This window comes from Pleurodeles waltl, chromosome 3_2 (genome assembly GCF_031143425.1).
Source record: "Pleurodeles waltl isolate 20211129_DDA chromosome 3_2, aPleWal1.hap1.20221129, whole genome shotgun sequence".
Classification (NCBI taxonomy): Eukaryota; Metazoa; Chordata; class Amphibia; order Caudata; family Salamandridae; genus Pleurodeles; species Pleurodeles waltl.
The window spans coordinates 131,954,423-131,969,429 of NC_090441.1; the positions used below are offsets into that span (position 1 = coordinate 131,954,423).

Sequence of the window (15,007 nt, forward strand, 5' to 3'; positions counted from 1 at the left end):
TTATACTTTTTTAGCGCTGCATTTGTGTCATTTTTTTACGCAAAAGCAGCGCAAACTTCCAAAATACAATTGGATTTTGTAAGTTTGCGATGATTTTGCGTCAAAAAACGATGCAAACGAGGCGCTAAAAAAGTATAAATATGGGCATTAATGTCACAAACCTTGGTGGCATGGACATCTATTTAACACAATGATGTAGCGCTAGTGACATATGGTACGCTTTGACACCCAAATGACATTACTAGGTGGACCCCTGGCCCCACCAGCAGCTTCCTATTTCCTGCTGAGTGGGGAGGTCAAGAGCTAGTGTCATACTAACACACTAAGGCCCATATTTATACTTTTTTAGCGCTGTATTTGCGTCATTTTTTGACGCAAAAGCAGTGCATACTTGCAAAATACAATTGTATTTTGTAAGTTTGCGACGTTTTTGCGTCAAAAAGCGGCGCAAATGTGGCGCTAAAATAGTCTATATATGGGCCTAATAGTCTTACCTGGCAGCTTCAGTGAACCAGTCCTGCTCAGCAATGAGCAATGCAGTCATGGGACATTGCCCATGAAGGGCTCGACTTACTGCCCACCTCTGGGAGTGTATGGCAGGGCGAGATTTTGTGTGAGTGCCACCAGCACACACAATGTAAACTATTGGTGTTATCTCAAGATCTGCCATCATGTGGTCCTGTCTGGCTCAACATCTTTTGGAGTATGATCTACAAATCAGGTTCCTTGACTTGTGGAAATAGCATTTTGCTGTTTATGGTTGCAGCTGCAGTACTTGAAATGTGGCTACATTGGCCATTTCAACTGCAGTGCTTGTAATATGGGCACGCTGTTAATTTCAGCTGCTTTGCTTGTTATGTGACCCGTGTCATGATTTGTGCAGTACTTGCAATGTGATCCCTTGGGTGAGTTTAGCAGCTTTGCTTGCAATTAGATCATTTGGCGTCGGCGATTTCAGTGGCATTGCTTGCAGTGTGGCCATTTTGGGGATTTCAGCTGCATTGTTGCAATGTGATAACGTTTGGCCATTTTACCAGCAGTGCTTGCATTGTGGTTAGGTAGGTGATCTCCTACCACTTTGGCCAGGTTTGGTTTGCTTCATTCTCCTTTGCTTGTAAAGGGGTCCTCTCAGCTTCAGTGTGCCTAACGTGGACTTGTTTTTGCTTTCAGCTGGCGCACGCAGATTCAGTGGGGCCCAGTGGCATATGCAGAACATCGCTAACGACTCGGTGGAGAGCTCAGACGATGAATTCTTTGATGCACGAGGTTGGTACTTTGCAAATTAAAAACATATTTCTGGTGGAAATCATTAGCGCTAAATGGAACAAACTTCCTGGAATATCATTAAGTTCCTGGTAAAAGGATGCTTCTGTGTGGAATAAATCTATATACAGGATGCATTTTTGAGCAAGAAATGCTGAAAGAAGTTGGCTAGCACATTAAATATACAATTTATTGAATTTTCAATTCACTGCGGATACCTAATAAACACATTGTAATAGACTTTTTTAAGGGCGCACGGAAGTCATCTAATTTATTCACCACCCGCCATGTGGATAACCAGTGACGTCACTGGTGTACAATAGCACAGTGCCTGAATTAAAATTTGGTTTGTGGATTTCTTGTCCTACAGTGTAGGTGAAAAAAATAAAAAAAATGTACCCAGATGCGGGGACAAAGCTCTGCACCTCAAAGAAATCATTTTTTGTAATGTTGAAAAAAACTTCCTCTTTGGGACTGTGTTTCTGAAAATGAAAAAAATATGCTGAGCAGGCCCTAGTATCATGGCAGCCTGATTGGCATTCGAATTTTGCTCAAAGTGCATTTGCCTAGTGGTGAACTGATTTTTTGAAGAGATCCCTACCAAACATGTAGGGTGAGCGTATGTGTGTGAATGTTGTTGCATGTTTGTGTTCATTTAAGTGTGTACTCATGTGCCTGGGTGTGTGTGCAGTTATGGGTGCATTTGGGTCACATGCCCAGATTTGGGATATGGGAGGGGGTGGAAGGGACAGTACTCCAGACAATTACAAGTGGCCTGATTTTACCAGACTACAAATTGCAGGGGCTCTAGGCCAATCACAGCGCTGCACTGTCTGTAAAGCAGGTGGTAGATGGAAGCGGCTAAGGGTCTATTATTGGGCCCGGAATTTAGAATGACCTGTGGGTAAGCACCTAGTGTTCCCTGGCCTGCATCAGACCTGCCAACGCACACGGGGCCACCGTGTGTCACACGAGGAGCCGATGTCACACGGTGGCAGGGAAAACTGTTGGAAACCGCTACACAATAGTGGGTTTTCAGCTGTTTTTTGAGGATTTCAACAGCCGATGTCCAATAATGGGTGTATCACCCCAGGACATCGGCAGCGGCAACCTCAGCAACCTCTAGTTCTTTTTTTAATTTTTTTAGAGTAGGTGGAAACGATGGGCGCGGGATAAAAGTGCCTCTTAGAGAGGTACTTGTTGGCATGTAGCCCTGCTCCTTCCAAGGCCCTGCCCCTTCCTCACACAGTGAAATGTTTTATTAAGTTGGCAGGTCTGCTGTATGGTACTTCCTGTCTGATAATACCCGCACCAAATAATCAGCTACTCGTAATGAGGCCCTACGTGGTCCCCCTTTTCCAGTGCTCAAGTGAACAATATCTTCAGCAAGAGTTCTCTGTTCCTTAAGCCATGAGACCATCCGAACACCTCTACCTCTGATTGGCAAGGGTCCCTGCACCCAAACTTGTCCCAGGTAGCAAATACTCTACCTTCTCCCATGCCACACATTCAGCAATGATTCACAACATTCTTCCAAGAAACTCTTGTTCTTCGAAAACATGATTTTTCTTTCCTGTTCTCTATGCATCTATGACACATTGTTGTCACATCTACTAAAAGAGACTATAGCTGCACTTATCCCCAGGGAGGGTGACTAACTCTTCTTTTAAGACCACTGTGCTAATGTCTGTCATGCTAAATCCTATATAAACCCACATGAAAAAGTCGAGAAAAAGAAAAAATGAGCAAGTTCAGCTCCCTGATTTTCAAGGTCTCTAGCAAGCATCACTCAACGTACTCTCTCTGCGAGAGAAAGAGAGGGCCACCTAAGCATCCTTGAACCTCTGGGTACCCACGGGTGAGCACTTCAAGGCTTCACACAGGGTAGACTGTCATAGCTAAAGCCAGGCATGGAGCTACATAGTTATTGAATTACTGATCAAAGAGAAATGTAGTCAAGGATTGTGTCTACGCCATAGTTTTAATAATGCAGCATTTGTAGATCTACTGTATATTTACAGTAAAGACAATAAACTCAATGGAGAATACAGAACAGCACACTAAACACAGTAATATATCCCAGATAATACAACCCAATGGACTAGCAATCCCACTATGGGAATAGCAGTTCCAGATGGGGGGTTGGACACAATTAGAGCATATGTAAACACTCAATGCAATTATGAAACTAAGGGCCTGATTTAAGAAAAGTGGAGCTGCATCCAATGCAGCGCCACTTTTCTTCTGCCCCTAAGTGCCCCCCTAATGCCACCATGTGTGTGACATATTTAAGATATCGGTGCACCATGGTTAGGGAACTAGCGTCAACATTTATTAATGTTTGGCACTTTGCAGGATTAGTGTCAAAAATGTTGACGCTAATCCTGCAAAGCACATTGAGGCCCATTGAAAACAATGGTGTGCCTCCTTATAACGCCTGCTCTGTGCAGGCATTAAAAATGCTGCAAAAAATGGCACAAAGAAATCTTTTAGATTTCTTTGTGCCATTTTTTCACCTCCCTTAACTGGGGAACACCCCCCTTGTATACATTATGCCTGGCGCAGCCATAATGTCACGTAAGAGGTTACAAACTGGCGCAATGCATGCATTGCGCCACCTTGTAAATATGGTGCGGGGAAAAGGCCACCTTAGCGGCACCTTAGCATAACAAAATTATGCTAAGGTGGTGCTAATGTGGCGCAAGGGGCTCTTAAATCTGCGCCTAAGGTTCTTACCTAATCACATTGTATCTTTCATGGACGGTTCCAATGTTCACGAAGATCTATTGTTTGTGAAGTCTGTAACATACCTAGAATGGAAACCCAGAGTAACATTGTAATGTGGTATATATGTGAGTTTAAAAGTTTCAAAAGCTCAGACCGCAGTGGTTGAGCTGGATATACCAGGGCAGAAGGGGACATGGCAGCCTAATGCCTGGGAGTTGACAGACAGGGATACTAGACTAATTATTGTCTCTGCTGCTGACCAGTATTTTGTGTAAAATAAGGGATCTGTCCAGTCTGAGACCGACTTATGGGAAGCGTAGAAAGCCATGCTTAGAGGACAGGTAATCGCAACACGAAAAGAGAGGGATGCGGAGTGCTGGGAGCTTGAAGAGAGACTGCAGTGGGAGGGAGACTATGTTGCCTCTCCCTGTGGGGAGCTAGCCCATAGGAGGCAGGAGTACATAGCCCTGGTACACAAAGAGGACAGAGCCCAGTTTCAAGAAACACAGGGCAGTTTGTAAGAAGTAGGCAACAAGGTGGGAAAGCTGTTGGCCTGGTTGGCCAAAAAAGAAGAGGGACAGAGATGGATACGGGGAGTTAAGACAAGGGAGCCAGGTGACAGGGACCCCCCTGGCGATTGTACAGGCGCTCGCTCACTACCTAGAGGGTCTTTACAGGGCCCATACCGAGGCCGGCAGAGCCCCTTGGATGGCTTTGTCAGGGATCTCCAACCAACCTAACTTGAAATTGATCAGAGGGATCTGCTGGAGAAGGAGATTACCAAAAGGAAGGTGGCTGAGGCTATTTCCCATCTACAGAGAGGTAACACCCCAGGCCTCAATGGATAACCCGCCAGAATTCTATAAGTGTGTGAAGTCCAGAATAGTGGGGCCGATACTTAACATATTTTCCTGGCTAGGAAGCTGGGCAGGTTGCCAACAGATCTCAGAGAGGCCACAATTGTCCTGATGCACAAGGAGGGGAACCAGCAGAAGATTGTGCTTCTTATAGGCCAATTTTACTGATAAATGTGGAAATGAAGATTCTAGAGAAAATGCTGGCGAACTGTCTGATACAGGTTGTGAACTCACTAGTGGCTCCTGATCAATTCAGTTTTATGCCTTGCAGGGCGACAAGACATAACCTGAGGCGGCTGATTGGCTGCTTAGCTCGTAGTACTGGGCTGGGCAGACCCGGGGTCCTCTTGACCTTAGACGCTGAAAAGGCTTCTGATTCCCTGAAATGACCATATATGATGGCGGCGCTTGGCAAGATGGGCTTTGGTCTGTGCTTCCTGTCTCGGATTGGACTTTTGTACAGAGACCGTGTGGCTAGGGGCCGAGTCACTGGGGTGGTCTCTGGGAAATTTGGGCTAACCAGAGGCACCAAACAAGGATGCCCTTTGTCACCCGTACCCTTTTCAGTGGCGTTGGAGCCACTGGCAGCCTGGATCTGCATGGATGTGCTGATACCTGGCCTCTCCTGGGCCCGGGCTGGGAGGATGTCTTCTTATCATATGGGGATGACAACCTATATTTGGCGGACTGTCAACACACTCTACCGATAAGCATCTCTTTGCTATTTTCAGAAATCTAAATGTTCTATAGCATCTAAAAGCACAATGGAAAGCAAACACATCAGTGTATACAGTATCTGGAGTACTTGCAAGGCAAGTGGGCAGTAGCTCTAAATCTTTACTTGTAGGTGGCAGTATGATGATTTCAGGGCCACTATGTCCTGTAAAGCACATGAGGTAATATCCTGGCAGCACATGAGTTCAGGGTGGAACCCAAGGACAGCTAGATCCAGCTAGCAGGCTAGCTAACTAGGCACTGGACTGCCAGGCACTCCACACTGAAATAGAGCTTTAAACATATTGCTAAAGTTAACAAACTTTTGTCAGTGCTCAATTTGCAAAATAATAATTGTCGGGCCTAAGATATTTCTCAGGATGCTTCTGCTGTTTGCGCCACTTTATGTCCCTGCCAACGCTGCCAAATACCAGCACTAATGACACCTACTTGCCATTACAGTTCTACACATGTTACACTTCAAAGTGTACTAGCTGACCCAAAGCAATAAAATTGGCCTGAGCTCCCTGGCATTGATATTTTTAAACTTATATTTATTAGCTTCAATAATTTGCTCATGAGTTTTTTTTTGCAAATGTAGACTGACAAAGCCACCATGTTCTGGTTACAAAATACGTGCTGGTGCCCGGCACTGGAAAACACTAGCACAAAATAAGCAGTGACTTGGTACAAATACAGCTGTGCTTGCCATGCTGAGTCACCACTGTCTCAACAGTATGTCAAAGGATGGATCTTTCAACAGTCTGTTTCCATCATTGATGTGAGGAATGAGAGGCTCAGTGATGTTTGTGAACATCTGTTTCCACCAAGTTTGAACCTTCAGCAACCCACCTCCATGTAGGGTACAGCGCGCTCAGGCTCTTCTCTGGACTGCAAATCCATTTGTGCTTGCCGGGGTTTCAACACTGACCAGGTTTAGCTGCAGCAGCCACAGGGCAGGTAAGCAGGGCTACATCAGGGCTTGTTGAACAGTTCCTCCTGGAACCAAGAGGAAGTGGCCAGCATGCCGGCTCCACAATCTGTAACACCCCGGCAACAAGATGCACGCCCTGGCAACAAGATACATGCATGTTGAAAGTCTGGAACGTGCACCTTGAGCTGCAGAAAAGGTCCAGTTATGTTCACAAAGGTGGGAAGTTGTCAGAGGCCCAATGCCTAACCAATGTCCAGTGCATTCCCTCCAGGCTGGGGTCAAGTCTCCCTCCTCTCAGCAGAGTCTGTGATAGCAGTAGCTTCTGCAGATGTGCAGGGGCTCCAGGGGAATTCTCTACTCTCTTCTTTGTCGCAAAGCTCTTGGCACATTCCCTCAAGACTTGCTGAAACAAAAGAAGAGCTGGGATGAGAGGCTGATCTCTGTGGGCAGCACAAATCCTCCATTTTGCAAATGCCATTCTTACATTACACAATATGTTTATGATTGTTTATGGGTAAACCTAATTTAGGCACAGTGGTAAAGTTTGCAAAGCCCTTCATCACAAATAATGCACACTGATGTTTGCAAAGGGTTACTCAGTCGGAACCGCACATAATGTTCCCAATCAATCATCAGCCAAGAGCCTCTGGGCGTTAAGTTACAAGGGAAGACAAGTAGTCAACTCCTCAGGGTGTGCCTAGGCACCCCAAATATCAGTTGGCTGCCATCAGCAAGCTTTGCTCCGAAGGGTCCACAGAGGCTCCCTTGGTGAAACATTGGGTGGAGCATCCTTTCAGTGCTCACCCAAGGGAGGGACTTTGAGGGCATCAATATTTAGATTGGGGTACTTAGGGACCAAGGGCTGTTAACACTGTTGACAAAAACAACTTGCAAACCCTCTACTTTTGTTGCATGAGAGAGATAAATGTAAGGGTAGGCTGCAGAATGACTTGAGGTTGGCTACAATTGTGCTTATTCTTAAGTCCAAAAAGCTAAAGACAGACTGTGGGTGCAACTGACCTATGTCATTAATTAACTTTGGAATTATGGCAAAAATGATGGCAGAATTTATTACTCTGTGGAGTCATAAAGACATTGGTCTACCCAAATCAATCTAGCTGTCATGATCTAGGGGATTTATATGGGCCCAAGACTTAGGTTCAAGACTTACATGCAGAGGGTTTTGGAACCAATGATGATCCTGCTACTTCAAGGGGCCAAGGTTCTTGACATAGCCAAATGATTGTACATGCTGTGCTGAGGAAGATAGGGCAGGAGCTCAGTTCTCATTGTGGATCACTCTGCTTTATACAGCCGCTATGTCATGGCTATTGCAGCTCATTGTGTTCGACAGGCTGGTCCCGTCTCATCTATTCTTTTTGCCCTAGCTCTGAAACCCCTAGATTGCTGAGTCAGAAAAGGTTCCATGATAAGAAGTCTGTTGTGGGGCCCTCAGTGGAACAAGAGGGTATTAGTATTCGCTGAAAACATTTTTGATACTTGGCAAACTGAACATTGTTTATTGATAGAAATTTGTGAATTTTGGGGGTGTTTTACGGATTAGCTGGGACAAATCAGTACTACGCCCACTATCATCCGGGATCCTACATATTCATTCATGGTGGAGTTAAAGGGCTTCACCTACCTTAGCATTTATGTCACAAGAGATAAGGGTGAAATTATCTAAAGAACATTGTCCAAGGCCTTGGCTGACTTTGAGGGGATGTATGACACTGAAGGGCATTGCTGCTTTCACGTCTCGGTAGGATCACCGTAAATGTGATCATATATAACAAAAGGATTGCTGTTCCAAAATGTCTATTTCTGCTTCAACATACACCTAGTGGATACTGGATTTTTTTTCTCCAGAATTTAGATGTACCTTGCTTTGGGATGGTGGCCCTCTATTAATCGACCCGCACATGCGACTGATATGCAAAGGTACTGCTGGTCATCATATGTGATAATATGTGATGAATGGGTGTTCTCATCCCAACAGGAACAGTCACTGTGGGATGACAGACTTGCAGTGGGTGATCTCAACTATCCAGCCATGTTTAAGGGGTAAAGGGGATACAAGTGGATAGGACTAGGGCAGTCAAGATATGGAAAGTTGCCTCTAAATGACTAAGACAGGGCAGCAGAATTACAAATTTACCATGTGCGAGCTAGTAATGGTTTGAAACAACAACACCTTCAGGGTTTTCACTGCTGGGATTTGTTTGGGATTTACTCATTGAGAGATGTGCGGGCAAAGGGATAACCTGATCATCTTCGATCAACTACAGCATGGAGCAGTCAGAGTAATTCAGATACTTGCAAATAAAACATGCTTTTGGGGTGTTCATCAGCAGGGGCACCCTGATCCTCGATGGATTGGCATTTAAACCGAGAGTGCTCTCTGAGGATTCAACTAAACAGTCTCCTCGATTTCTAGAACGCTGATCAATAGCACCCAAAACACCACATACGCAGAGTAAAAGAAGGCGCTTATACTGGGGGCAGAAGGGGGGTGAAAGACACTGAGCGGGAGGAGGATATGCAATATATACACCAGGTAGCCACAAGATCCAGCTTTAGATTGGTGCACAATAAAGTGTTACACAGGGTCTACTGTTGGTTTTAAGGTTCAGGGGGGCAACCACTGACATTTGACTTAGGGGGTGTGACCAAGCAGGATACTTTTACACTATTTGCCTCTGCTCTAAGTTGACAAGTTATTGGAAGAGAGTAGGTGAGTTCTTGTTTTAAGTTCTCTTTATGACTTTGGAAACAATAAAAAAGGAGTAGGGGACCTCATAATGATAAGTGAAAATAGTAAGGATGCCAGCAGCACAGGTACTTTTGTCCTTCTTGACATGCTGATTGGAAAGCTAAAAGGAACGTAGAACAGAAAGTTCTTCTCTAAGAAAAGCAATGCAGATACCTGAATATAGGGGCCCATTATTCTCACAATGTATGTAAAGTACACCACATGGAGCTAATCAGTCTAACCTTTTTATATTACATCTCACTGAGATCAGTGTGACTGAATATAGACCATGAACATTGGGGTTCTAGAATGTCAACATGCATGCTTCAAATTGGTGTATTTGGAGTGGCTCCTGAACTGGAAAGTCCCTGCAAATGACTATGTAGCACAACATGGCGGAATATGGCACAGCGTGACATCTGCTATTTCATCTTGCTTGAACCACTCAAACCTCAAAGCTCACATATACAGAGTGTATAGAATACAACAGTGTTTTTCTCCTCAGGGGAATGGTGTCAACACATGACATCCATGAACACCATCTACACCAGATAGGGTGACGTTCAATGGTCCTGTGCAGGTTTTCCCCTGCCTCTTTCAATTATCCTCGCTCACCTTTCCAACTGCGTAAATGCACTATTGTGTATCTGCCAAAACCTTCCTAGCCAAGTACGTCTCCTTTCTTCTTTCTTTCCATAATCAAAGGCTGGTAAGCCATTCCTTCTTTTTCATCACCCAGATGCAGTGCAAGAGTATGAAGATTCCCAGATAAAATGACTATTTTCCTTTTCCCCCTTCCCTAGTAACAACATATTGTTAGGTCCTATTGTGGCCTTTTATGGCAGCGTTATAAGGAGGTGGCCAAAATAAAGCAACAGCCCTCTCTTTACCATCCAATCACTCTTCCAAAGCCTGAAAATCACCTTTTCAAATGGAAACACAGAATCAGACTTTTTTACTCTCCATCCTGCTGCCTGTGACTCTCTTGTTCCCTTTGCAACTGTAGACTAAACCACTGGTAATCACTGAATTCTGCACGTTGATACACTAAGCACAGTACCTCAAAATTAAAAACTCAGCACAGATTCCAGCTGCCAGTTCATCACACATGAAGTCACCAACACAAGTCGTCCTCAAGGGGACAGTATTCCACCGACAACTGCGCATTACTGAGACGACAACACTGTGTTCATGAATTGTATCCTTAATTTCAGACACAGCTCCTGGCTCGGAAACAGCCCTCATGGGTTTTTGAAAAGAGAGGGCTGCACTTGGGTTGAAGATCCTTCGTGTTATGCTCTCAGTGGTGCCTGCAGACCTGCTGGGCTGCGGCGGTAATTGCCATAGCGGTCGCTCAGACAAGCTACCAATTTCAGATCTTTCATTGAAGGTCCCACAGCTTTAGCCGTCGCACACTGCCAAGGGCAGCCGTTTAAGAGTAAAAAATGAGTCTTAACAGGGTTTTACAGTGTTAACTGGAGAGACGTGTAAATCTATCCAGCTTTGTGTCGTCGTTGGCTGTGCAATAGCTTCCACATTTCAATACCACCAACCATCACCCTCTCACGCATGAGCCGTATCACATAAAATGACCACAGTGCTAATTTAAGACATGGTCTCAGCCACAGTTTTGGGGTGACTGGTGTCTTAAGCAATATAACCAAACAGCTGTCCTGTGGGACTCATTTGTTGAAACATCCCATTTGCTTTAAAGGTTTGCAATATAAATTAATTATTTATGTAGCACTAAATACTGTCAAGGAAGGTATATTTGTTTTTTAGGGGCAGTATAAAATCACAAAAAGTATGCAGACAACACAGTGCTGAGACAGTGAAGAGAAATACACATAACAACATAAAGGAAGACATTAGACAAGTCCCAGGGCAGCACAAGGATTTTGAAGAACAGTCATAGGTAGAGATCGTATCTGTGTGTATTTGTTTTTTTCGGGTCTCATCAGGACATGTGCCACCTGAGTAATGTTTGATATCTTTTTGCAGTAATGGAGGCGGTTCTGTAAAGTACTAGAGTGATCCTCTGACTTGATTACATTGGAGCAGTAGGCAGGATTGTACATCAGTGTTGGATTACCAAATAGGCAAAGTAGGCACTGGCCTATGGGCCCCACTTCTTTTAGGGGCCCCGCGACAAAGGATCAAAATAATATTGATTAGATCTTGAAAAAAAATTACAATCAAGCCTTATTAAACTGTTTCCAAAAGATAGAAAAAAAATGAATCAAATCAAATGAACGAAAACTTTACATTAAAGACTCTATAGAGAAAATACAGTATTAATGTAATGTACCCATTAAAAACGTAAAGTACACAAACCAGAGACATCAGAGTCACATAACAGTTTGTGTCTTAAAACCTCATCTTCTGTCAGCTGTCAGTTTGTAAAAAAAATTCAGTGCAAACTAAGGACGTGAAATGTTTCATTTTGTGTAGTAAAATTGTTTATTAAAATTGTTGGTTGGTAAAATTAAAAACGTATTAGAAGATAATTTGCGTGGGGGGAGGCCCGAAATTCCGACCACCAGGGGCCTCCGCAGGGTTCAATCCGGCACTGCTCTACATGTACTGTAGCGGCCTTGAACAGGTTGTTTCTGAGGCAGTTATGGCTTGACATCTGGTGGATGACTTGTTGAGGGTGCTAACAGGCACATACTATGTGGAACATTAGTCAGATGACACATGCCCTGATGAGACCAAAAAATATGTACAGGTCAAACATCAACATCCCCTCCCTAGGTTACGCTAGTATTTCAGATTCCGCTAGGAGACAACTTATACACACAGATACGATCCCTACGTGTGTTTGTTCCTTATTATCCTTGTGCAACCCTGGGACTTGTTCAGTGTCTCGCTTTATGTTGGTACATGGATTTATGTTCACCGTCTGAGCACTGCGTCGCCTGCACTATTTTTTGATCTTATACTGTTCTGATAAAACAAATGCAATTAAGTTCGAAAAAAGTGTTCTGACCTTTCTCGACAATATTTAGTAGTGCATAAGTAATTAATTTATATTATATACCTCAGAAGCAAATGGGAGATATAGACAAATGAGTCCCATGGAACAGTTGTTTGGTTATATCATATTTGCCGTGGTTCTCGTGGGCGGACCGGGTTGTCCTTGTGTTGTTTACGTGGTGTCTTAAGGAGTAAGTTGAGGAGCTGGAGCAGTGCTATGTTATCACCTTAGACACTGGTAAATTATTGCTTGTTGCAGAAACTTTCAAGGCATGTTCTGGTTTTGACCTATAGCACCATTTCTAAGCCAGTGGTCTAACAAAGGCCTCTGCAGCCCCTGTGGTGCGGGGGGTGAGTTCCAGGCACCCCAACCCCTTCAGCACAGTCCAGTGGCCTGAGAGCTCCTGAGTGAGTCCAGGCAGAGTAAGAGATACAAAGTAACACAACACAATCAAAACAAAATAACATCACAACTACATCACAGAGCATTATTGCACCACAAAAAAGAGCCGCACAAAAGTAACACATTGCTTAACCACCACAAACAAGCATTTGAAATGCAATGGGTCTGGCATTTGTTTGAATTAGAGTTATTAGCATTGTAAACTCCTAACTTAACTTTTCTTATCACATAAATTGAACATTAAAAGTAAAACAGTTGACACAAGTGAGCTGATTCAAAGCGCCACAGCTGCCATGACCATCAGCGCGAAGGAGAGACACAAAAAGAAAAAGAAGTTAGCTTGCTGTCAAACTTATTGGCAAAAATGCAATTATCTATGTAACAGGGGCGATGGCCAAGGCGGTAACAAAACCGCCCCAAGGAGGGACAAACATAAACCATTTACCAATGTCGCCAAAGGATTTTTGAAGGGCAAGCCCACAAACGAGTGATAGTGATGGGCTGAGATGGGTGTGGTTAAAAGCCCAGATAAATACCAACACGTCGGAAAAGTAGCGCTTGCGCGCTGCTATGCTCGACCTACAAATACCACACTACAAATATGCAGGAGAATTCTTGTCACACATTTCCACCTCCAGAAGCTGCTTTAATAATATTGCTCCAAGCACTGCCTTAACGTAACACCAAGAACATCAAATGCCGACAGTTAAAGGTTTTCGGTCCGGCTTCCAGTATCAGAATGTAATTGCTAGCTGTGAATTAGCGCGCGCTGTGTAAGGAGCACAGCTGCGCAGGAGCACGTGTCAAAGCCGCGCATTTTGTTAGGCCAATTGAGTGACGACGAAGCTAATGCATCCTAATTCATCTGTCTTGCTTGTTGTCATGGCTAGCGCAGAGAGGCGCTTCAAATTTAGGTCAGCGAGCATGCAACATATTGCTTTAGCAATGCTTCTCCGCTGGTGAATTCTGTAGCCATGCAAATAGCTCGTTGTTTTTTTTTGCTTTGGGGCTTTTATGTATGTAACTGTGACAGGAAATGTCACAACATTGACAACACTCGACTCGCTGCCATCTGTACCTAGAGTTCGCTCGCAGCTTCAGATTCCTCGCAATTAGTTGATTTTTCATTATAGACAGATTTATTTATGTTTTCATCGCGAAATTGCTGGTCCTGGCGGGTGACACGACCGCAGCGGAAGGGGCTCTCCCCTCCTTTGTCCTGGTAGTGGCAGAGGGCGGGTAAAGGCTGCTGTACTCTTCACCGACAGCATCACCACTTCCCGCAGGTCTGCATTCCTTAAAATACTGCCCTGTGATTGGATATTTCCTTTGCAGGGCTGCAAAAGTGTGATTGGGCAATTCTACCATTTTTCACACCTCGCGAGACTTCGTTTTGGTGCACTTGCCATTGTGTGGAATCACAGGGTCTTGAGCCAAAGCTCCTTAGGACTGTAGATTATGTTGACTTTGTAATTCAAGGTCTGTGACAGGTATGTTGCACACCTTAACCGCAGCTAAAAGAGTAGACAGTTTGTATTAGGCATTTTTAATATAATTCGATGTGTACTTTGATGAATTATACAGCAGATAATTAAATGTAGATGCATCAACTTGTATTGCTCTTTTTTAATTAAAAATAGCAACTACCTTGTTTGTATTTTATTAAAATGTATTCAAACTTAGGACCCGATTTAGAGTTTTGGCAGAGGGGATTAGTCCGATATTCCGTCCGCCATATTACGATCCCATTATAGCCTAGGGAGATCATAATAGGGCGGGATATCTGTCACCCTGGTGATGGAGTAACACGTCTGCCATACTCTAAATCAGGCCCCTAGTGCCCAGTCGAGGCTGATTGCCTCTGATGGGTCCCGCAGGATGCCACAAATGTTACTGTGCCTCTCTGGGATGTGTTTGGCTGTGAACAGCTTTGTTGTGACTGTGTTTGATGAGAATTGAGATTTTCCTAGCCTTGGTGTCTGAAAGGCTAGATTTTATTAAAGACACGGAGGCGAGTAGTATGCAGTCTTTTCTTGCTTTAATTTGCAATAGCAGCTAAGTAAAAAACTACAATACCCAGTAAAAACAAACTACAACAATGACATCATAGCTGAACAGCCAATAGGATATCGAACACCAGTATTAATATCTTAACTGCGAGCAACAAGTCCTCTTTTCTTGATGCGAAAACTAAAGAGGAGAAGTAACAAACAAAACGGCATAAAGAATAGAAACCAATGTCACAATGTCCATGCAACAATCTCGAAGGTAGCAAAAGTGGAGTGCAGTCTGGGAAGATTGGTCGCTGAAGGCCGAATCCAAAGTCGGTATAAGTTGTCCGTGTGAATCATGATGAGCCAACGCTGGAAGAGGGAGTTGGC

The 15,007-nt window shown here is 44.1% G+C and overlaps 1 protein-coding gene across 2 annotated transcripts in view; it reads left to right on the plus strand.

Annotated features, from left to right (window-relative positions):
* PITPNM3 (PITPNM family member 3) overlaps positions 1-15,007 on the plus strand; it is a 1,929,018-nt gene that overhangs the window by 517,925 nt on the left and 1,396,086 nt on the right. For both annotated transcript variants that reach the window (XM_069226994.1, XM_069226995.1), the window contains exon 2: positions 1,171-1,266. In XM_069226994.1, coding sequence (XP_069083095.1) covers positions 1,171-1,266 — 96 coding nt within the window. The remainder of the gene's footprint in view (positions 1-1,170; positions 1,267-15,007) is intronic.